Source organism: Copadichromis virginalis, linkage group LG7 (assembly GCF_057382275.1).
Source record: "Copadichromis virginalis isolate Kocher_CV1m ecotype Utaka linkage group LG7, C_Virginalis_male_GT1.1, whole genome shotgun sequence".
In the NCBI taxonomy this organism is placed as follows: Eukaryota; Metazoa; Chordata; class Actinopteri; order Cichliformes; family Cichlidae; genus Copadichromis; species Copadichromis virginalis.
In genome coordinates, this window is record NC_140624.1 from 4,541,589 (window position 1) to 4,564,886 (window position 23,298).

Genomic DNA, 23,298 nt, shown 5'->3' on the forward strand with positions numbered 1-23,298 from the left:
TGTCTTTTTCCCCTACTAGATGTGTCACGATCAATAGCAAAGTCAAATCATTTAAGAACCACCGCAACTCAGCTGCAAAGTGGCACACAACATAAAGTTATAGAGCAGGGTCACCGAGTGCTGAGGCGCCTTGTGCACAGAAGTCACTGACTTAGTAAATGCATGAGAAATATACAGTGATGGCTGCAAGAATAGCCAGCTGTAACCAGTTGTTTATGTGCCCGGATCACATCGGAGTATATGAACTTGTCCATTTATACAGATACTAAACTGCAGTGTCACACAGGACAATGAAACTGTGTCTCAAAACCAAAATAGCTATCAGTGTTTAAACTTCAGGAAACCAAACAGAACAAAGCAGAGTAAAGTATTTGCAAAGTAACAGAATGAGTGACAGGAAAGCTTGCTCACCACTTGCAATTTTTCATGTTCATGCACCATTTAGAGGGCACAAACTCGAGTTATGATTTTCCATTTATATAAAAAGGGAGAAAGTTATCTAACCCCATGTGTAAATATTAGAAAGGAAAAACGAATTTACTTTGGTGTTTGAGGTCAGTCTTCCTTTGATCATACTGATGCTTTATCTGAAACCCATACTAAGGGCAGCATCTGCTGTCTGACTCACTTCTTAAAAAGCTAACACGACCAACAGAGGCCGTCACTTGGGACCTTGAAGGCTTTAAAAATCAAGCCACTCCAAAGTTTTTCTCAAGCTGGAACCATCTTATTGCGGCGGCGAGTGCTGATCTATTATTACATGCTGCATTCCTTTCTGCCACTCTGAGCTCATCTGTATGGTAAACATGTGTGGAGGTCTGTGTGTGTCTGCGCGGTGTTACATCAAAGCCTGTGATGCACTGCACCCTAACACACGCACAACTGTGATAGACAGACTGAAATGAGAGCACCCGTGTTATATCTTAAATTCTGCTAAAGAAAACAGAAATGCGCAGTGTAACACCGTCGTCCTATTCCTCCTGCAAAGCTACGTAGCCTGCAGAATGATAGCATAGCCTGTAAACATGTCGGCAACAAATCCAGCTCACCGATGGACACCCAGTCAGTGTTACCCAGAATGCACATGGTTCTGATATGGACAATGAGAGAATGCGATTTGCTCTTTGTGGTGATCAGTAGGACCAAGGCCGCATTGTTTCTGAGCTGGATGCTATCCAATTGCTCCTTTGGAGAGCACATCACATACTTCACATAACCCCATTCATGGCGACAAATATGTCCAAAGTTGCAGTTCAGAATGGCTGATCTGATTTGCCAGATAGGCTTGTTCTATTGTCAAAGAAAGTGCCTTGTAAGCAGGATGGCTACTGACCCACAGTGTTGACCCTCTGAGAGAGAAACTGGGCTCCGGTAAAAAACAACTCGGCTACTGTCAGAGGGCTCGAGAGATAACTTTTCCTCTCCCTCAACAACATGCTCTCCCATGATGCTGCCAATTAACTCTGTTATGAATCAATCTGCCTGAAATACATCTGTTACTTATAATGAGTGCAACATTGTACTCTTCCGTGGGAACTATAAAAGACTTTAGACTCTCAGAGAGTTTCTACAGTTGCTCCAAGTTGATTACAGTTTCCACAAGCAGCTATCTGGGACATGCTGTACCACATCAGTCCCACTGCTGCATTTCCACATGCAGACTGGCTCATCAGCAGCACCTGAAATAGCGGCTAAGGCCTGGGGAGGGACTATAAAGGAGCGTGCCCAACCTTACCATCTGCTTCAGATCTAGGGTTATGGGAGAGGGGGAGTTGTCCATGCCTCTTCTAGAGGCTGGATACAAGACAGGATAAATAGCATCAAACGTAATTACAAAATTGCTGATCAGCTTTTAACAGAGAAAAGGTTTTTAATTATAACTGGAATGGGATCACGTTCTAGAAAAACTCGCCTATGTCACTTATTCTCTCACATTTGGATAATCCTACAAAGGCGTGCTGCTATATTTAACTGTAGCAGTGCTATCATTCATGTTGCTGCTGTCTTGATAAACGCACACCAAGACACAAAAGCAGTTCTATCCAAGCAATTAGATCCATAAAAGATCTAAACCACATCTTGCTTGTCCAGATACTCATTTACATTACTGCCTATGAAGAAGGCCCTGCTGTTATATATTAATGTGCCAGAAAAACAGAAAATCCTTGATGTGAAAAAGCAACTCGAACCATGTGATAGGGGCATGTTGAAATTAGATATTAAAAAGGGAGATGAAAGGTTGGGATCGTGGACATGTGCGGGTAGTTTTTTTTAGCGCAGGCGTGCAACAAGAATGCAAAGCAAAAAATAAAATAAATAATTACTATAGTTGTAGCTACCTAACTGTTACCTTCTCTCACTCACAGCACTCATGCACAGTGAATCTTCACCAACACTGCTGTTGGAAAATCAAACCCACGCTCAGGGTGTGGGTGACCCACCGGTCACTTGATCCACGTTAGAGTCTTTAGAAGTTTTCCAAATGGGAGAGATTTCCACATTTTACATTATTGCTCATCAGGACAGCGTTAGATGCAGTGCACCTAAAAAAAACCTGTCAGTCACTATATCTGCTGAGGTCATGTAGTAACTTGAGAATTGACTCCATTAGCCTGGGGAAACCACTAAAATTCATAGTTTGCTTGGTATGCCTGACCAGCCCTTCTGTCCTACATCTGGACAAACAGCTGGATTATGTTACTGTGTTATCTCAGATTACATCACTACCCAGACTGCATTACTAATATGTAAGCCTTCTCTACTTGTATCATATATCCTGTGTGTCTGATAAAATAAAATAAAAATAATCAAAGGGCAGCCAAGCAGGTTTTTTTTGAATGAAATAAAGCTGTGAGGGACACAGCTTTAACTTGAGGAGTAGTCAGGTTGGTCTTAAGTCAGAGGGACTTGCCAAAGAGGCTGAATGGATTCCCTCCGCTTACTTAAAGCACAGCCAAATTACACATAACACACTGGCAGCTCTGCTAAAGGGTTTTATCTCAAAATATTGTAGAGCTGGCAACAAGGTCCACATTACAACATCTGACTGACATGTTAATAGCTTCCAAAACCGCAGAGAGGCTTCCAGTGCAAGTACTGTAGGCTACTGTGATCCAGAGAACAGCTGCTAAATTAGAATGAAAGAGAGCCTATAATTCTCCGATTCTTTCAAACACTCAGATCAAAACTAGATCCTTTGACATATTCTGTGATTGAGCAGGAACTGTCTTCAACTCACCAGAGGTACATTTTAAAGAAGCTTCTTCCTTTTTCACAGTGGCAGCAGTGACCAACAAACCAGCTACTTTTCTTGATAACTCCTACCCACACACTCACCCACACGCACATAGAAACAGGAAATGCAGTAGTAACTGTGCTGTGAATTCTTGTGTTTCCTCTTGGGTCTAGGATTATTGTGAGCAGCAGACTCAAAGAGTTCAGGTTCCTTCCTGCACTCTAGTTTTTTTTACAGTCTGGCTCAGAAACTGCTCAGTCATGGTGGATAACTCTCTGCACTGTTCAACCAAAACACACTCTAGCGGTTAAAAACCAATCTTAAGCTAGACGATTCTAACTGCACGAAACAAAGGCTTCAATCTACGTCAAGTCCATTCAACAAGGTAATATTTAAAATGTATAATTTCAATAACAGAAATCTAATAATCTATGCTAATTAGATTCAGCTTAGCTAAGTGGCTCATAAGTCAAAAGGCACCGTTGCTAAGGCAACACCCTGACACACCAAAGGCTTACAGCAGGCAGGCATGAGATCAATCACTTTACGGTGGCCTTCGAGGACCATCATTATGATCCAAATAAAATAAGAGTGCAAGGAGCCGAACGCTGGATGAAGTGAGCCCGTTTTAGAGCCTGAGCTGTTTGTTCAGCTGCTGTTTAACATCTAGACACACTGTTTGATCTGGATACCAGTCTGGTGTGTTGGTGCGTCAGACGAAAGTGTGGTGTTTTGTGCTCGAGAATGCGTTGTTTAACAATGGACTGCAATGGCAAGCCAGAGTGACAACGAAAGCTTCAAATAATCGTGGAAAAATATGACATCACCAGTATAGAATAAGCTAACTCTGTGAGGAATAAAGTAGGCTAAACTGTGAGCTCTAGCATGACCCAAGCCTGATATGACTGCCACCTTAAACAGGCCTACTGTTAAGTCTAGAGGTAACATGTGAAGAAAAACTCGTATCAAGTCATAGTACCATAATAATAAAAGCTCTTTTTTCCTTCTTTATAGTTCAAATGTCTACCCTCTCTTACCCAAATGCCCATTTCATAACATCTGGCAGAGCCCGTTATATGTCCTAACATCTGACTTGTCACTTCTGGATGTGAAACTTGCCTTAGTGTCGACTTTTAAATCTCTTTGTAAACGATGTTTTATCATAAAACTTTATGCTTAACTAAATATAGTTATTCCAATTTATTAAACATATTTTATGGTATCTGAAGTTGTGCTTCTTATTAATCTTCAAGATGGATTTTTACTAATGACTCTTGTTATGTCTGTCTACTATAGCTATGTTAAATAAAATTGCACGGTGCCACTAACTACCCAACTCTCTGGAGCCAGTGGCACAATTAAAAAGAAAATGATTATAGTTTAACTTAGTCTGAAAAATGTGTGCAAATTTATTCGGCTGACATAAGACATAGACCTCTATACTGCAGAAGCTATTTGAAAGGCATTTTCTTTTATACCACCGAAGTCCTTTGTCCAACTGCTGTGGATCAGAGCACACTGCACTCTGCAAAGAGGCAAACGACAAACTTTTCAGAGGCACCTTTCAAGTCTGTGGGGGGGATAACTATCTGATATTCAAAACTTCTCTGTGCTCTATGCCAAACCCAAGTTCCCACTGACACATGCTTTGACATGACCTGTTAAACTAAAGCAAGAAAGTAGACAAGTAAGAAAAAAGGGATGGTGTGGCTTAACGTCAGAAAAATAAGAATCTGTAAGGAAAACAATCTCTTTCAGAACGATGGCATGACCAAACTGCTCACTGCTGCCCTAAAGGAACCGGTGTGGGCTCTTTTGTGTCAAAAAATGAACTATGTAAATATTCTGTACATACTGAAAAAAAAGCTAATTTTAATTCAAAAAGAATACTGCGCTGAACACCAAATTTCGATATGTCTAAAGTTTGAACTTTTTACCTTTTGCCAAGATAAAAAAAAAAAATAGTCCAACTCCTCACCTTGCATCTGGCATGTCTTAGTGCCTTTGTCTGGACATATTAGTGGAGGTAGAGCTAAAGGGGCTAAAGCTCATATGTCAATGCAAACAGTCATTTTTAACAAAGCAGCCCTTAGGGGGGAAAGAAAAAAAAACTTGGCTGGGCATGCCTTCAAGTCTTACAGTTGGGATGTTTGTTTGGGGTAACAATAGTATGAAAATTGTGCGGTTGGACAGCTGAAGAGGGTGCAGCATGAGAAACATCTGGAACGGATGCGCACAAGCTTTCATCTGCTGGAGTATTTACTCTAAATCACAGTAAACAAATGGAAACTGTAGCACGCTGGTAAAGACTTTAATGACACAATGTCTGTAAGATGAACCTAAAGAATGGCAGGGCAGTTATGTGGCCTACAGTGTTGAAGGAGGGATTGTTTTTAGGAGATTTCCCTCTCTTGGGCCTCAAGGAGGTGGGAAAGGGAGAGAAAAGGAGAGCAGGGATTTGTACCTGTGTGGGCTTTGGACAATTACACTGCAGGTATAGAGACAAAGCTACAGAGAGATTTTCAGTGGGAGAGATGACTCACTGAAGACATTGAATATAATAAATGAATTACTAATTTGTAAAAGTACGTTTGCTCACGTTGTATGTATCATCAACTAAAACATTCATCCTTTGATCAGTAAAATGTTACATAGGTGGCATTTTAGTTTCTAACATTATCGCCAACGTTACTGTCGACCTTTAAGTGGACCTTCCTCGATTGCATGAATGTTTGTCTTAACACTATCGACCTGTTCGCCTGCCTCTGTTGTCCATCTGCTTTTTCATAGTTTGTTTTGTTTCAGATGATTTACATAGCTGGCTTCCAAAGCCATCTGTCCTCCTGTGTTTCTTTCTGTCCAGCTGTCTATTCACCCACTGTGTTTGTACATTCTGTTTCCCTTTCAGAAATCTTTCAAAAAAAAAAAAAAAATCCTGAAATTTAACTAAAAACCAAGAGAAGGAAAGAGCCATTCCTTCATCGTTTGTACAGTACACACTGAAAAGCAAAGAAAAATGATCTTCCCCTGCTCGGTTTCCCATCTGCCCTTCCTCCTTCCCTCCCCTTGCTCTACCACAAAAAACAGCACCTTGCAGGATGTGCGGTTTCTGGGCCTTTGATAGGGTTAAGCCGGCAGTGGAACTGGAGGGGCCGAGGAGGAACAACCCTCCTATTCAAGACTAGGCCTGTAATTTCATCGGGAAGGACATGTGCTGCAAGCCTACTGGTGAGACGGAGGGAATAAAAGAAACTGAGAAGGGAAGACAACGTAGTATAAGGCCAGTAAAATAAAAATACTGCAAAGGGGGCAGAGGGCTTAGCAAGCTCTTAAACATTAAAGGGGAAAAAAGGCATGCTATTGTTATAGTGCAAATCTAACAACCTATAAGAACACACTCGAATAATCCACTGCCACCATACCGGTAACAGACACCACAGGGACACCCCGGAAATCTCAAATTCTTGTCATGATGTTTTTGAGCTGATTTAATAGTTTTCTTTATAATGTATTATGCGAATCCAGAGGCGAGTACAAATAAGACTGCTCCACAACACACACACAAAAAAGACAAATAACAAAAGTAATATAAATTTTACATGTTGCTGTACTTAAATACAAACCAGCACCTCTCCTCTTCCTGCAGTTTAGCTTCTGTGAACCTGACGCCCTACCACTAGCTAGTCTGTACTGTAAAACAAATTGCACATATCTGTTGCCATATTTTTAATTTACCTGAAAATGAGTAAGCTTTTTGTCTTCCTAATGCTCATCTTGTCTGCTTTGAAATAAATTGGTGTTTAATATCCCCATGCTTACTTTATTCATTTCATTTAAAAACAAACAAACCCTGAAAACACAGATACGTTTGGAGGTATAATGGGCTTTATTTCCTATTCAGATCTTCATAGGTTAAAGTTTGGAAAAGAAAAATAGTTTCAAGGTCAAAGACAATGGATAACATGCTTTATCTGCAAATGAGCAGCTGGCTTAGAAAAAGCACAAGTAAAAGTTTGTACATGCACACACACAAACACATACAGACACACACCATGAAGAAACACACATGTCCATTCAGGCTTTTCTAAAAATACTATTACAAACCCCTCTGTGTCTACACACAGGCAGTATTGATTACTAGGGTAATGCCTTTAAATTAGACTCTAAGTAGCACAGAGCTTCCTTGTGTGCTAACCTTGTGAGTGTCAATAGGGATCTATGAATGTTTTTGTAGCGATGTGCTCTGTGTCTATGTGCCATTTGTCTGCATCTTTCATCTTTTCAGTCGTTCCGTGTGATCAAACGAGAGGCTGTTTGGTTGAAAAGCATGTGCAGGGCATGACTGAGGCTTTATAGTAGGATATTGTTAGTATACTGTATATGAATACATTCAATTCAATTTTATTTATATAGCGCCAAATCACAACAAAAGTCACCTCAAGGCGCTTCATGGATACAGAGAAAAACCCAACAATCATATGACCCCCTATGAGCAAGCACTTTGGCGACAGTGGGAAGGAAAAACTCCCTTTTAACAGGAAGAAACCTCCGGTAGAACCAGGCTCAGGGAGGGGCGGGGCCATCTGCTGCAACCGGTTGGGGTGAGAGAAGGAAGACAGGATAAGAATACATATATCTCCTTAATGTTCAGTATATGCAATCGTTTGGTTCAGCTGATAACTTCTATATAAGCTGACGTTGTGCAAAAATGCAGTAAAGTATAATTAACTGAATTTGGGGAATCTTGCCAACTACAAGCTCTGGGACGGCAAAGACAGGAAACAGAGACATTGACTCAAAGATTTATCCCTTCACTTTAATCTATATTTATGATCGAAAATATGATCAAAAAAGTTGGATTTTCTCTCCCCTTACGAAAAACTATTAATCTTTTCCAACTTGGCATTAATTTATCTGACAGGTGAAACAATGCTTTCATTGCCCTGCAAAGTTGATTCTGCTCATGTGGACGAGAGAGACATCAATACAATCCTTTCACTGAGACATCTCCAACCAAGCGTTAACATACTTGCTTCCTTTAAATGTGGAGTCTAATGTCATGTATTGAGTATAAAGTAATTTAAAAGTTGTCTTTCAACTGCACTAAAATAAGGGCAGTACATTTCCCAGAGTGTCAGAGTAATAATGTTGTTATTGAGTCACTGTGAAACTAAGAACATTAAAAAAAAGTCTCATTTATTTCATAGAAATACAAATGTTGGCCAAATGAAGCAGAGCTCAGCTAATTTATGTACTAATCTGGAAACTATTTCTACACCGCTTCCCAGGAAGGACAGTTGAATTACAAGTTGTGCCATGATTTCTGTGCACACTGTGGGGCATGGGGAGCAGGGCAGATAGAACATCTGACCTATCGGCATGATGACATCCCATGCATCTGTGCTTCGATTTCCCGAAAGCCAAATCAGTCAGATAAAGTACATTTCATTCTTTAAATACAAGAAACTCGTTTGGGAAGCTCTGCCTTGGTTTGGTGCCATGTTTTGATTACACACTATGCTATACAAGCTAACAAAAGAGTCCCGCAAGTCTACAAGGTTTATCAGTTTATGTAACAATTCAGCAAGTTAGAAAAAAAGAACCCAAGAGGTAGGGCAGTATTTAAAAAATTCTCATTTGTTGCAAGCACCAGAGAAACTTGGATCATGTTACAATTTGCTTCTAAACAGGAACTAAACCAGTCAAATCCACATTAATGTGCTTACTACACAGAAAAGTTCCAATTTTCACACCATCTCAACAAGTATGTTGATACGTGACAATACCAGACCTCACCACTGCCAACCTGTACAGACATGAACCTGGTTTACTGACACCTCAACTCAATCTGAATGTTAGCATCAGGAGCAACTGCTTGACACTGAGCAGTGCAGGTTGGGGGTTAAAGTAATGAGGTGCCTGGATGGGTACACTACAGCTTGTACTTAAGGGTAGATTTCAGGGGCAGGTGGAGGATAGTGTAATAACATTCATGTCACATGTCCGGGCATCTCTACTTAGACTGCTGGCCCTACGATCCAGAACTGGATAAGGGCAGAAGATGGATGGATGGAACCCTCATTTTGGCCTTACTGTGAAAATGTTGCAGCGATAAGATGCAACAAGATTGACAGGATGGTTTGTTCCCCAGACCCCACACCCACAAAAAGCCAAGAATCTGGCTTGTAGTTGACAGGAAATTTTTATTTGAGGAAATACAGTAGCTACAATAACCACATAAGTGTCTTCTTAACTTTAAACCCATTATAATTAACCCAGCTGATCATGACAGTGAATGAAAACCAAGAAACCAGTTGAAACGCATACTGAAACCAGTTCCCACCAACAGAACACTTTTGGGGGAGGTCTTCCCCGCAGCCACAGTAAAATGCCACAGAATTTTTGCCAAGAGCCAAACTTTAATCTAATCATAATCTAAAAATCAAAGCGATATAAATATGCTGATATGATGCACTTTTTCATTTTCAGCCATATACGCGCACATGTATTTTTAAAGGCTGTTTAAGGGCTGTGAATGAATCATCAGAGCTCCATCTGAAGCCTACAATCATAATCATTTTATCATGAATGATTCAAACATTCCTAGAACTGAGAAAAACAGTAGAACCACATCCTTCAAGCTTGAGCTAACCAAACTGACAGATAAAAAGAAAACACTGAGAATACTTTATACTAGAGGATCTGATTTTTTTTTAACACTCGCAGGCTGATGCAACAAAAATGTGTAAGGCTAAACTGCACTGTGAGGGCATGATAATGAGCCTGCTTTGATTCAGATGGCTTCCTGCAGTGGAGCTGAGTTAGGATATTTAAAAGTAGGCACAGATAAATATTTCCAACATATTCCCCATCCTAAATTGTGAAGATCATCACCTGACAAGGAAAAGATTAGAAAGAAAAAGTTGGAATGAGCAAATGTGTTACACCAGCTCATTCCTTCGTGGTATTCAGAAGGTGAATTCAGCGCTGCCACAGCTTTCCTCTCAGTTGTAACATTACAAGAATATTCTTTGATTTTAATTGAAATGTGTTTGTGTGATGTTCAGGACAGCAATTGCGATCATTTTGGTAAATGAATATAATCACTAATAATCAAGCCGATTTTGAGTGAACACCTACAAAACAAGTCACAAACCATCCAGGGGATTACACCACCCCCAGCACCAATGAGTTCTCAGACCACATGCATGAATAAAACTGCCCATGGGCATCTACTGTAGCAGTAATGATGGTTTTGAGTACTTTAGCAAGTGTCTTTTTTATTTATTTAAATCTAAGAGGAAACTGTTAACACTGCACAAGACACAGTCGTGCAGTGTAGTTGTTCATATATTGCCTTCCAACCAGGTGGAGACACAAACCTAGCCTCCGGTGGTAACATGCTAGTGCTGGTGCCTACTCAGATAAATGGGAGGGTTGCATCAGGAAGGGCATCCGATGAAGAAATGTATGTCAAATCTAATATGCGGCTCCATCTGCTGTGGCAGATTTGGAAGTAAGGGAGCACTTTCTTCTATTTGACATCAAAATGAATGTTGAGTTCAAAGACAGCCAACGTCCAATCCATGAGGACAAACTTAAGGACTCTGTGTAGTAGTCAGCAAAATGAAAGCAGAGTTCAAAGATAGGTGTGGTCAGAGAACTCGGTGGTGTCATAGTTGGTGTAAATCCATCATAAGATGGTCTCTACTTAGGTCTTTTCTCTGATCCTAGCTTAAAAAAAAAAAAAAACAACTGTACTTGCTGTAGCTCAAATCACACCCTTATCTTGGCCCTCACTCAGGTTTCAGACAGAGCGATCTCACTGTAGCCCGAGGCCCAATCACTCCCCTTGTCACAGTCCCAGTCACGAGCAGCAGGGATTGATTTCTCACAAGGCATCTGGTGGTGAAAGCAAATCTGTGAAGAACGAAAAGTCCACAATGGTCCCAACCCACACTTCGCAGGGCACCAGAGGCTAAGACAGGCTAACACTATCAGCTCCAACGTGAACGCACACAGAGCGAAAACAAAAGAGCGAGGAGGCTTCACAAAGACCTCATTTCCAGATAATTATAGTGGAAGCCAATATGGAGGAAGTGACAGAGAGTTACGTTCTGTTATCTCCTCAGACCTACCCTCAGGGAGGCTTTAACTGCCAATCCTCTCTCCGTTTTTTAAAGTACCCACGCTTGACTGAGAGCAGGCTCTCAGTCTTGTTCTCAGGGGCTGAGATGACACATCTTGAACAGAATAAATGTCCATCAGAATATCTCGTTAAACCCTTTGCCATGGTACCTATGTGGAAAACAAACTTGTCAAGACCGGACAGATGAAATCAAATGCCAGTTTTGCATGCAGAAGGCAACCCCAACAGGATCCACCCAGGGCTTTTGGATTAGCACAAGAAAGATCGGAGAATGTGGGGCAGCTGTTAAGAGTGTGACAGCAAAGGACAAAAGGGGGCGAAAGAATAAAAGAACAGACAGATCAGTTTTCACTGCCCTTTGTCTTTTTACTGTAAGGCAAGCAAAACTAGCCATTTCTTTCTCTGTCCCCCCGAAGGCTCAGGACATGAAGGCCACCCTATTTTTCTGCAAGTGACCATAGCACCATCGTGCATGTGCCACACAACCAGCCAGGTTACTATGTATCACGTCCCTCTGACACATCATTAACCAGGACAAATCACAGGACCCAAGGGTAGACGGGAGCTTCCTCCACACTGCCTGATTAAAAAGTAAGATATATGAGGCATGTCCACAGTGCTTGTGCGCCTGCTGGAAAGCTGACTGCGCAAGTGTATACACACACACACACACACACACACACACGTTTACATTTTAATTTTTTTTCTGAACAATCTTATTCCCCAGCTATACTGGTGGCAGATTCTGTCATCCTAAAAGCAGATCACCATCTATAATTAAGGAGATTAAAAAAAAAAAGTTTTGTGGACTATTTTCTTCATGATGGTTGGTATCATGCTCCACTTTGGATTGAGAGAAATAGGGCACATCAGGAGAGACCAGACCGATCTAAAAACAAACAAACCCCAAAACAAAACAGAAAGCATAAAAAACAAAAACCAGAACTTTCTTCGCAGCTCACTCCATTCCTATTAAACTGTAATAAAATGGGATGTCAGACTCCGCAGAGACTTCTTGCAATATGCTGCACTTCACCCTAACCTACAAAAAAAAATCCACCAGAAAATAAAGCAGTTCTGCATCTTTTTTATTATGTTTTTTTTCTCATACAGACATTCTGTCAGTGCGCCCCAGGGTGGCTGTGGCTACATTGTAGCTTGCCATCACCAGTGTGTGAATGTGTGTGTGAATGGGTGGATGACAGGTTGTGTAAAGCGCTTTGGGGTCCTTAGGGACTAGAAAAGCGCTATACAAATACAGGCCATTTACCATTAATACAATTAGAAATGAGATCTGAATATCTTCATTGGACTCGAGTATAGTTTAACTCAAGGCTTAGTAGCTCATACCAGAAATTTCTACTGGCTTACAAACCTTTTAAGGCAGCGGTCCCCAACCCCCGGGCCTCGGACCGGTACCGGTCCGCGAGTCGTTTGGTACCGGGCCACGAGAGTTGAGGCTCGGGTGTGAAATGTATGGTTTTCAGGGTTTTTATCGGTTTTAGCGTTATTTTGTTATCGTTTTTATCGTTAACTCGGTTTTCCTGGGTCTTTTCACGTGTGTTATGAATAAATCTTCCCTTTTTCGGTACCGGTACTAGTTTTATTTTGTTGTATTTATCCGCGACACCTTAAAGGCCGGGCATATTGTCGGGCATAAACCGGTCCGTGGCGCAAAAAAGGTTGGGGACCGCTGTTCTAAGGTACTTTGGAATTTTACCTGCATTTCAACCACAGTAAATGAGGACACTGTTAAGGTTTCTGCCACAAAAAAGAAGAAAACAAAACTGTCTGTACTAATTTACATTAACCCTGAATTTAGTGAATCTAGGGGTAAAATTTGTAAGACTATATGCAGTAGACTGGTCAAGAGGAAAAGTTCACAGCTTCATTCAGACAACAAATCTTGAAATCTGTCAACTGCAAAAAAATGTATTAAAGTGCCAGTTAATCTAAATGCCTTTTGCCATTTAATTTTAGAAGCAGTGGGCAATTGAGTTCCTTGTTTAGTTACTGATTTTAAATCTTAAACGTTATTTTTCTTAGAAAAATATGATGAAATTTTTTTTACCGATTACTAATTTCAGCTGTAAGAACTGGTTTGTCTCTTGCCAGTAACTGAGCAGTTAAGTTGCACAAAAAGACAACTTTGACTTAAAAGTCGTCCATTAATCTTCTGACTGTCTGCAAGCCATGATATTTACACAAAAGACACAACCAACCAAGTGAACAGAAGTGCGAGAGCTTAGATTTTGGAATTCAGGTCAAAGATCAAAGGTCAGCAGTTTGCTGACTAAAGGGCAAAGCTGTCCTGGCGAGAAGGCTTCCAACCGAGGGTCAGTGAGGACAAACAGCAAAACGGACAGACTGACGGAAACAGAATACCATGAAGAAGCATGCTCCAAACATATCAATTATGAACTTTTAGGATAAATCGGTGAGGGAGTAGTAAACATGCTACAATTAACTTTCATCTAACTTTAAACCACAAGCAAGCACAAATATTGGCCATTTCATCTATTCGATAATAACCACAATAAACAGCTGGACAGTGTTGCATAGAAGCAAGGAGAGTTTTCAGGAAAAGTTACATTTTCCATGATGATTGTAATGATAAAACAGAACTATAAATACACAGCGTTATCTTTTCCCTTAGGTTTCTTTAACCGTTCAGTACTAGTTATCTCGGGAGAAACTCTCTTTCAGGCTTAGAAACAGAGTGAGAAGGGATATAACAACAGCTCAAAGAGGACTAAGTGGGACTCTCTCCACATGTGACTGCTGGAAGTAGGACTCCAAGAGGAGGGGAGGAACATGGCTGACAGACCTTTATCCCTAAATGGCGCTTTTTTTTTTTCCTCTCCAAGCACCCCACATATCTGTGGCTGGAACCACAGTTTTTGCTCCAGTTTCCATCCCAAGGGAGGGTGGAGCAGAGTTCAGACTAGAGCTCATAAGCCCAGCCTGAGGCTCCTCGAACACTAGCCCCGGCTGCTGTACACTCAGTTCGTGCCTCCTCCTCCTGCAAACCCACAATGATCGTTTATTGTAAGGCTGATAAGCTGAGACCGTGGAAAACTCTCCAGTTCCTCCCTACATTAATACAGACTTTGTGGTGTCCGCAACAGCAGTACTCAATTATATTTTTAGATGAAAGACATGGGTGACTTCTTGTCTTTAACCTATGGTCAATCAGACCTACACACACAAAAAAGATTAGTCATTTTGTTGACATCTTTCTGACTAGATTTTATAACCCCACCCCCGAAATCTCCTCAGGGCAGCAGCCCAACATGGTAGTTGTGCCTCAAGGGGTGGTCTCTGGCTATAGCTCAGGAGGGCGGCAGGCTAAAAGCTCTCTTTCCTCAGGTCATGAGGTCAAAGTAGAACAAAGAAAAAAAGGGGGGTGGGGTGGGGGGGGGGCAAGGAGGAGCCACAGGATCACTACATTAAGCTTGTTCACCAGCGTTAAGGCTAGATGGGAAAGACAGTTTATGGCAGATTGTGAAGTAAGAAATTGTCTTGGAAACAAAGTTTCATACTTGATGCAAAATACATTTCATGCACCAGCATTTATCAGACCCAAAGAAACTCTTTATTTGAGATTATAGAATAGAATAGAATTCAACTTTATTGTCATTGCACATGCACAGGTACAGGGCAACGAAATGCAGTTTGCATCCATCCAGAAGTGCTTTAGTGATATAGATATATTACAATATATATTAGCAATAGTATAGATATGTAAGTATATTACAGAAATGGGTCTATTATGGTATGTTATAATGTACACGGTATGAAGTATGTTGTGAATATTCTATAACTATAAGTATGTACAGGCTGTAGTGAGTACAAGCTATGTACAGGATATAAATATGAAAAACTATACAGAATATGAAATAAATAACTTTACAGAATCTGAGATATACAGCTATACAGAAATGGGAACTATGCAAGTTGTAAACAGTTGTAGGATTAAAGATTATTGAATGTACAGAATGATTATTTACACAGAGCTATACAGTAGTGCAGTTAAGATAAGTGAGGGTGTAGATAGTTTCTACAGAGGCTATATAAAGTGCTGGTGGTTGTGAGTGGTGGTTCAGTCCATGTTATTATTGTGTTTGAGGGTACAGTTGTCCATTGTGGGTGTGTGTATGTTCAGTCCATGAGTTTAACGTGGGTCAGATGTCAGGAGGCAGAGTTCAGGAGTCTGACAGCTGTGGGGAAGAAGCTGTTCCGGTACCTGGTGGTCTTAGTCCGGAGGCTCCTGTGGCGCCTCCCAGAGGGCAGGAGGGTGAAGAGTCCATGTGATGGGTGACTGGGGTCTTTGATGATTTTCCCAGCCCTATTATTAAGAGGTGCTTTCTTCACCTTTGCAATTTCATGTTGTCAAGTATCACAAAGCCTGTTAATTTGTAAAAATTTTAAGAAGTAGGGAAATGTTATACAATTTGAATGCATTTTTTTCTTCCAGATTACGCATGGACTGCCTGACCAAGACAGTGTTATGCAAGAACACATTCCAGATGGTGTGCAAAACCAGCAAAGAAGTTGAATTGTTGAGTTCAAGGATATTACACGTCTTTAAGTATGCACACGTTCAAATACAAATATTTCACTTGAGCATATAGCGGAAATTATAAAAGAAAATACATTTCTTCAATACACCAAATCACTAGTGTAATCATCTTTGTCAGGTGCTGGGAATATGGGTAACTATTTGATGAACACCAACAAGGCTCGACTTGCCAGCAAAATATTATTTGTCAGTCTTGTCATACATTTGATTGTTTTGAATTCCATTATTTCAAGAATGCTGGGAAGGCTGCCAACTAAAGGCAATCAGAGGTGAAAAGTAAACAGGCACAAACGAAGGCTCAAGATCAGTAGAAGTGAGCACAGTTGTTAATAATAGACTGTATATTTTTATCACTTTGGTTTAGGCTTTAATTAAGCCAAAATATTACGTAAACATTCTGTTTGTGCAAAAGACCAGAAAAAAGTAGAATATTTTCAGTTTCTCTTTCTTAAAAGGAGAAACTTTTCCCCCACACAGCTCTAGAGACCAGTCAGTGACCATCTGGTAACCACCAGTCACAAGGAAAAGTGTGTATTCTGCAACTGGTTGGCAAGTGATTGCTGGCAGCCTCTAGTGTGAAACTGATTGCCAAGAGGCATGCGTTACTGCACTGAAAACCTCCTTGCAACCGTTTTGGTTAGTAGCAGATTGGCACAGTTGCCAAATTAGTTTGCTTGGAAGATGCAGAGTCATCTGCAAATTATTCACCAAGCAGTAGTCAAACATAGAAAAGTGTGATTCAAACTGTAAATGGAAAATGTTTGCCTTCAAGATAGAAGTTGCACATTTTGAACCGTTTTGACTGCAGCAGCAAGGCATAACTTACACTTCTACATTTCTGGTTTGTGTGTCACTTTAAGCTTTACTACAGCTTAGAGAGTAAATAAATGACAAATATTTGCAGACAAGTCGATGTTATCGATGTAAACAGTTGACCACTGTAATTTGCTAGCAACCAAAACAATCACAAAGAGGTTTTTTTTTTTAGTACAGTACCCTCTTTGTGGCTGATGAATAAACTACCTCAGCAAAGAAGCTTCAGCTTCCCTGGTCATGGTCAGCCAAACCACTGACACAGGCGGAAAAAAAGCAACCAAAGTGGCAGATGTCACATTGTTTAAGGGAACCCAGAACAAGGACTAACGAGAGACTTCACTTATAGAATGTTTGCACTCATCTTAAAAAGCTTTCACCACCGCTAACCACATAAACGGCTTAGAGCCGCAGATGAATCGGATGAACACACAGACGCAGTTTAAAACAAGTCACCCAAGTCAGAGCCTGTGACCTCCGCCTTCACTTATTCCTGCCCTGGCCTCATACTGTCCTCTCCCTTCCCCCAATCTTCTTACCCCTAATCCAGGCCTACTGGGTGGCAGACAGCAGCATGGCCTGGTAGTCAAACTGTGTCTATCTGCCTTCCTGTCTGTCCATCTGTTGGGCCTCAGCCATGGTTCAAAGAAATTAAGGTTGTCCAGAGAGTAACCAAAATCTCTGCAAATCCCCAACAAAACCTCCTTTTTACTTTAAACTTTCACTTTTAATTCCGGTTTTACTTTCTTCAAGCACGGTCTTGTTCCATTTATACCCTGCACCTCATATTAGCTAATCCAGTGCAGCAACACACTGGATCTCATCCAGCTCATTACTAGGCACTTACATGGATTCTTCTTTTTGCGCCAACATCACCAGAGAGAAGGAAAATAGTAGTTGAAAGAAGAAAAAAAGAGGAACAAAAGCCAACCATTTAGTCCAAAACTTTACTTTCAATTTATTCGGTCACACTGCAGTAGGGTACATTTCTGGGAAGAAACTGAATTAACTGGATCTGAAGACAATACACCAGGCAACATGTTTGTTTGGTTTGGGGAATATAGTGACATGAATGGGGGCAGGTTTGGCTCTTTTTTTTCCCTTGTTGATGGTCAGCGTGGGGGGCTGCAGTAAGGTCCCGGTAGCCTTTGTGGTGACAATAACGAGCAGCAGGGAATGTGAAGCTTTGCTTGTGCTCAGCAGAGTTTATTAAAACTACAAAAAGGGTGAATGGCCACAGATGGTGCTGTCAATAACAATTCACCCAGCCATGCAAACACACACCCATGCACAAAGACAACACCCAGTGCCATACCACTGCATGTGAGCCCATTACAAACACCCACAGTTATAGAAGTTTGGAGGGGGGGGGGTTAAAAATTGATGATAAGTGTGTGAACGGATGTGTGATACTGTGGAGAAGTGATCCAGGAGGGGTTAGAATTACGTTAGTCTTGCAGCCTTTAAACTCCATCAACACTCTGCCAAGATGGAGCATCACACATCCACCAATGTACACCGCGGTATTGGTTACAACTTAACTGTTGTGGGAAGTGCAATACTGTTAGTAAAATGGCTCTTTGTGTGAACTGATTGGCTGTTGGCAAAAAGCAATGTAGAAGAAAGCTGAGCTGAAATTAGAGGCTTGGTGGTGTAACTACAGGTTGGTGTTAATGGGAAAAAAAAAAAAATCTGACCGTTGCAAAAAGGGTCATGTTATACTGACAGCTGGCTTCAGAGCCATTCACACCTTCAAACTCACATCTGATAATATTTACTGAAGGAGGAGGCAAAGGTGACACTGGGAAATAGGAGTCTGCTCAGACAGCTGCTCTATCTGGATTAACCCAAAGTATGAAACAACCAACAAACAGTCCGTCAATCTATCAGCGACTAGATCAAATGTAACAAACTTCTAATGTTACAAATTCAATATTTATGATACTGACATTAATAACTGGAATACCAGAAACATGAAATTATGTACCCAAGGATGTAAAATTGGCTAATGGCTATTTTCGGGTTCTTTGTGAAATCCCTCTTCAAACTGATTTTGTCTAAACAGATTACTTTCTGAAGTATTGTGAAAACTTCCCAGTGTTCTCCATGCTAAAGCTTGGTAGCAGGCAGAGTTAAAGCAAAAATCCGCCCACATGATAACCTGACGTCACATGAACATCACATGCAATGCATGATGATCCACAAGCACGCACCCATGCATTTGAAGAGACGTAATTTGTGCTGATAGTGAAGTAAATTAACTAATCACACTTTTAACCACAAGACAACTCTTAGCTATTTGAAAAGTAATTACCACCATACAACCTCCCAGCAGTTTCCTTCCTTTAATCCCCCTGCGTACAAACATGGAGGGACCATTCTCTTTGTATGCAAAGGGGCAGAGCTCTGATTTCAAAGAGCAGTGAAGTCAGGTCAAGGGTCAGCCTTTATAATGATCCAGGAGAGGACCCCTGTCAGAGGTTTTAACGGGTTCTGCCATCTGAGTCACAACCCCCAGGACACAAACAGCAAGCTAGAGCCTGACATCAAACCGACATTTCACCCACAACATTGCAGACAGTGTTGCCCCGTTCCACCAGTCCACAGAAACAGAGGCACACAGAGAATTGCAATGTACCCAAAGCTTTCACTTGCTGGTTTACAATTACTTTAATTGACTGCAACTGATGCACGTTATAAGGCACAAACAAACTCCACTGTCTTAACCCAATCTCCTTAATGTTTTTGTTTTCCCAGATCAAGCCGAGTCTTGATGTAGATGCCAATTCTTAGCAGTTATAAAGAATTAAATCCCCATGCAACAAAGCATTGTCAATAAAATGATAACTGCCTTCAATTGCCAAAATGACTTGCTTTACATTTCTCGTAGGAGGTTAAAAAAGGCTATTGGACGGGACTTATGAAACGAATGTTAGCTGAATGACAAACCAGGCCAGGGAACAGTAGTGTAAGACTTTGTAGGAAAGCGTTCAGACAGTCACCGTGGAAAGCTACTTTAAATACATCACATTTACTGACTTGAATAGCAATCCCACTAAGCACAAGCATGCTGAGCACAAATATGAAAATGATGAGTCGCAGGGAAAAAAAAAGGAAGAAGCATGAATTGTTGGTGTAACGATGCAAGTCTCCTGTCAAAATCAAGGCAGAGGGTTTGAGGCTACAGATCAGTGTGCTTATGTAAGATGCAGCAAAACTGGCTTCCAGATCTCTGTCAAAATATTGTGAAAATTCTGTACTTTTTAAAAGCTGTGAGACGGGGAGAATATTGGCCAAAACATCAGAGTGTTGGCTCCAGTTGTTGATGTTTTTTAGGATGCTTGTTGTTCTACTTCTAAAGTAATCAATGTCTGTTCACCAGATTCTGCCTCTGGCTGTCACCGGTCATTGCAGATTAAACCCCACTCATTACCACCCTTAACATATAAAAGGCTTTACAATCGCTGAATCAGGAGCTGCTCTTCTGAATGCAGAAACCGTGCTACTACACTACAAAGCATTTTCTTCCTGTACTACTTACTCATATCCCAATGAGCCCAGCAGCTACCCCCCCACCCCAAAAAAAACAAAACAAGTCTTCCTTTGCAGGCGAACACCGACCTAATAAAGATTCCTCTTTTTCTGTTTAACAGACGACACAGTATTGATAAGAAATACAGTGTTTACCTGTGGTTAATTATAGTTAAAGATAAATTCAATCAGTCGTTTTTGGAACATACATTTGAAAGATAACAAATAATGCATCCCTCAGATGGAATACCCACGGGTTATTTACAATGCAAAAAGAACCAGAACAGTACTTTATGCAAATAGCTGTGCACCGCCTGTGATGTTAACTCCCCCGAAGAAAAATATCCTACCTAGAGGATATTTACAATGCACGACAAGCTTCAGAGCATTAGCCTCAGAATTAGATTCAACAAAACAATACACTTAAACTTTGATTTACTGAGGCTCTTCTGGTGCTGTCAAGCAGCAGCTATTCTCAGCATCAGGTGCTTTTTATTAACACACCAACTTCCTCGAGACAACTGGGAGGCCAAGTCATGTCTTGTTTGACATCGTTTATGACTGTGCATCATCTTCTATTACTGGCTGAAAGCCCTTAGTCATCCTTACAGGGGGGTGCAGGGGGATGGGGTTCTGAACAACCCTTGGCAAATGATAGCTTGCTTTCATGCAATCTTGTAATTCCTCAACCAACACTTCTCTATACCCTTCTTAAAGCCCCACCAACCACCACTAACCTCTCCTCTTTTCTCAGCAGTTAAGGCTGGCTATGGGAGGTGAATAGGTGGCATTTCTGCAAATTAATAGCACTGAGGAACAGAGCTGGTAGGCTGGGGACCAAATCCCCATGGTTACCCTGGAGCAGCAACTGCCTTTTCTGTCTGGGAATAAGCCAACGGGGGACTTGAAGGAGACAAGATAAGTTAGGGGCGACATCAGTGAAGCACACCTTTAAATCACATACCTTAATCTAGTCACTGAGCAGTTTTAAGTTTTAAAGTGTGTGTGGCATTAAGTGGGAAACAAATTGGCATAGAATACTAACCATCCACTACTTCTTAAGTGCCCCTGAGCAGTTCACTCAAAGTTAATTTGTGTGTATCTGTGATGCCTGAACTTGTCCTTTCTCACCTCTCCAGTTGCATAACCTTGCTGTGATATTATGGGAACAATGGCTTAACGACAAAAGTCCCACACCAGCTAGAGTTCAAGAAAAAATCTCAACAGTAACAGGTAGTTATAACACACAAGCGTGACTAAAAATGCAACAGGCCAAGTGGGAATAATTACAAGCATCTCGGTTGTTAAGGACAATGTGTGGACATACAGCCTTAAAATAACAGATTTGATTTTATTTATTTTTAAAGGCTACAGGCCTGAAGCCATGTGAAAGATAGTGATCGCTTCTTTGAACCAGTGTCAGTCTATTGAGCGTTCTCAGTGGTTTTCACATGCAAAACTATGCAAGACTAAAAACCCTTCCTGAAATGTGACTAATGATTTATTTTGCTGACTACATCCCTAACTTTGTCCTGCTGGCACAAATATTATTGAGCTGTGGCAGCCCTCCAAGTCATTTTACAGATATCCAAGTTATATGAAGGCTGGACCTCTTGGAAAGACATGTCCTCGTTTGACTTGACCAAAAGGGGGTCATTTACACCAACTTTCTTTCTTAATCCACCTCACCACAAGTCATAGCCAGTGACCACCATCACTAGCTATGACTCATGCAGGTAGTGATGAACCAGCCTGGTCCCAATTAGTCCTTTCTCGGTTCTCCCAGCAGCTCTTACAAGCGCATTTCCCAGAGAAACATTTAACCCTCCCCTTACCTTTGACTTGACTCTCGTAGTCCGTGATAATTTCTTTATCCTTTTTGAACCTCGGTGTGGACATTTTCCGTCTTCCTATGTCCGAAACTTGTTGTAAACTTCTTGTATAAAGAAAAAAAAAACTGTCAACAAGCGGGATCCTACAGCTACCGACGCATCCCAAACAACACGAGAAAAATGAAAGCCAGGGGAAGAAGCACCGAGATTTTTTTAAGTCTGCAGCGGGACTTGGAAAAAGGAGGAAATGTTTATCGCTTCATTGTTCTTCTTCCCTCAGGATACGCGGCGGATACACGGCTGGGCCAATGCGCAATCCTGCTCCAACCAATGAATCCTCTCAACTATCCGAGCAGTCGGCACAGCGCGACAGCGATGCTGAAACCACAGAAGAAGAAGAAAAAACAATCGCGCAAGTTTAGGGTCCTTCCGGCAGAAGTAGTGTCAACAGCATGTCCGAAGGGCTTGGAAGTCGGCTTGAATGATTAAGAGTCTGCGCCGCTTTGGTGGTGGTTTCCAGTTTGAGACCCACACATCCACACGTCCCCCCCCCCTATGCTCGCTCTCCCTCAACGCTTTCTCGCCCCCCACCCCCGACCCTACAACTCAACTCCCAGCAGGCGAAAAGGCAGACAGGGCAGGCAAGCCGACTGCAGCACGCAGCAGCTGGAGGTAGGAAGGACAGGGAGGGAGGGATCTCCACAGTAGTGGACATCCGCGCCCTGACGGACACTCCTGCTGCCAAACCTGAAGGCTTTTTGTCCTTATTAGGGACAAACTACTTATACGTAACTTGAAATAGACGTCACATTATATTAGTTTTTCATTCAATATTTTCTTTCTAAATCAAAATAAAACGACATTTTTAGGTTTTTTTTTTATTATTTACAGACATTGAGTGCTCTACAGGGTAGACTAAACGTGTGGCCGCACACCTGTGCACAGCTCTAGCTGAAATACAGCGAGAAACCCCATAATTCCTGGTAATGACCACGCATCAATATATTCTTAGCTAATATCGATCTGTGTCCTATACATCTCAAATACACTAGTTTGGTAGACATCCAGAAGTTTCTCCTTAGTTTTACGGCATGTTTCGTGTTTATTAGCTTATGTGAAAAGTAAGTTTCCCCACATATAAATTTTTTTTTATCAA

At 41.3% G+C, this 23,298-nt stretch overlaps 1 protein-coding gene and 1 long non-coding RNA gene across 5 annotated transcripts in view; one reads left to right on the forward strand and one right to left on the reverse strand.

The window, feature by feature from the left end:
• Positions 1 to 22,429, reverse strand: part of srgap1a (SLIT-ROBO Rho GTPase activating protein 1a) — a 77,101-nt gene extending 54,672 nt beyond the window's left edge. For all 4 annotated transcript variants that reach the window (XM_085461264.1, XM_085461263.1, XM_085461262.1 and 1 more), the window contains exon 1: positions 22,146 to 22,429. In XM_085461264.1, the coding sequence (XP_085317390.1) occupies positions 22,146 to 22,209 (64 nt within the window). In that variant the 5' untranslated portion in view covers positions 22,210 to 22,429. The remainder of the gene's footprint in view (positions 1 to 22,145) is intronic.
• On the forward strand, positions 21,174 to 23,010 carry LOC146704245 (uncharacterized). The gene is made up of 3 exons (XR_014921152.1): positions 21,174 to 21,232; positions 21,450 to 21,543; positions 22,423 to 23,010. It is a non-coding gene; the product is annotated as an uncharacterized LOC146704245 (long non-coding RNA).
• Positions 23,011 to 23,298: the final 288 nt, after the last annotated feature.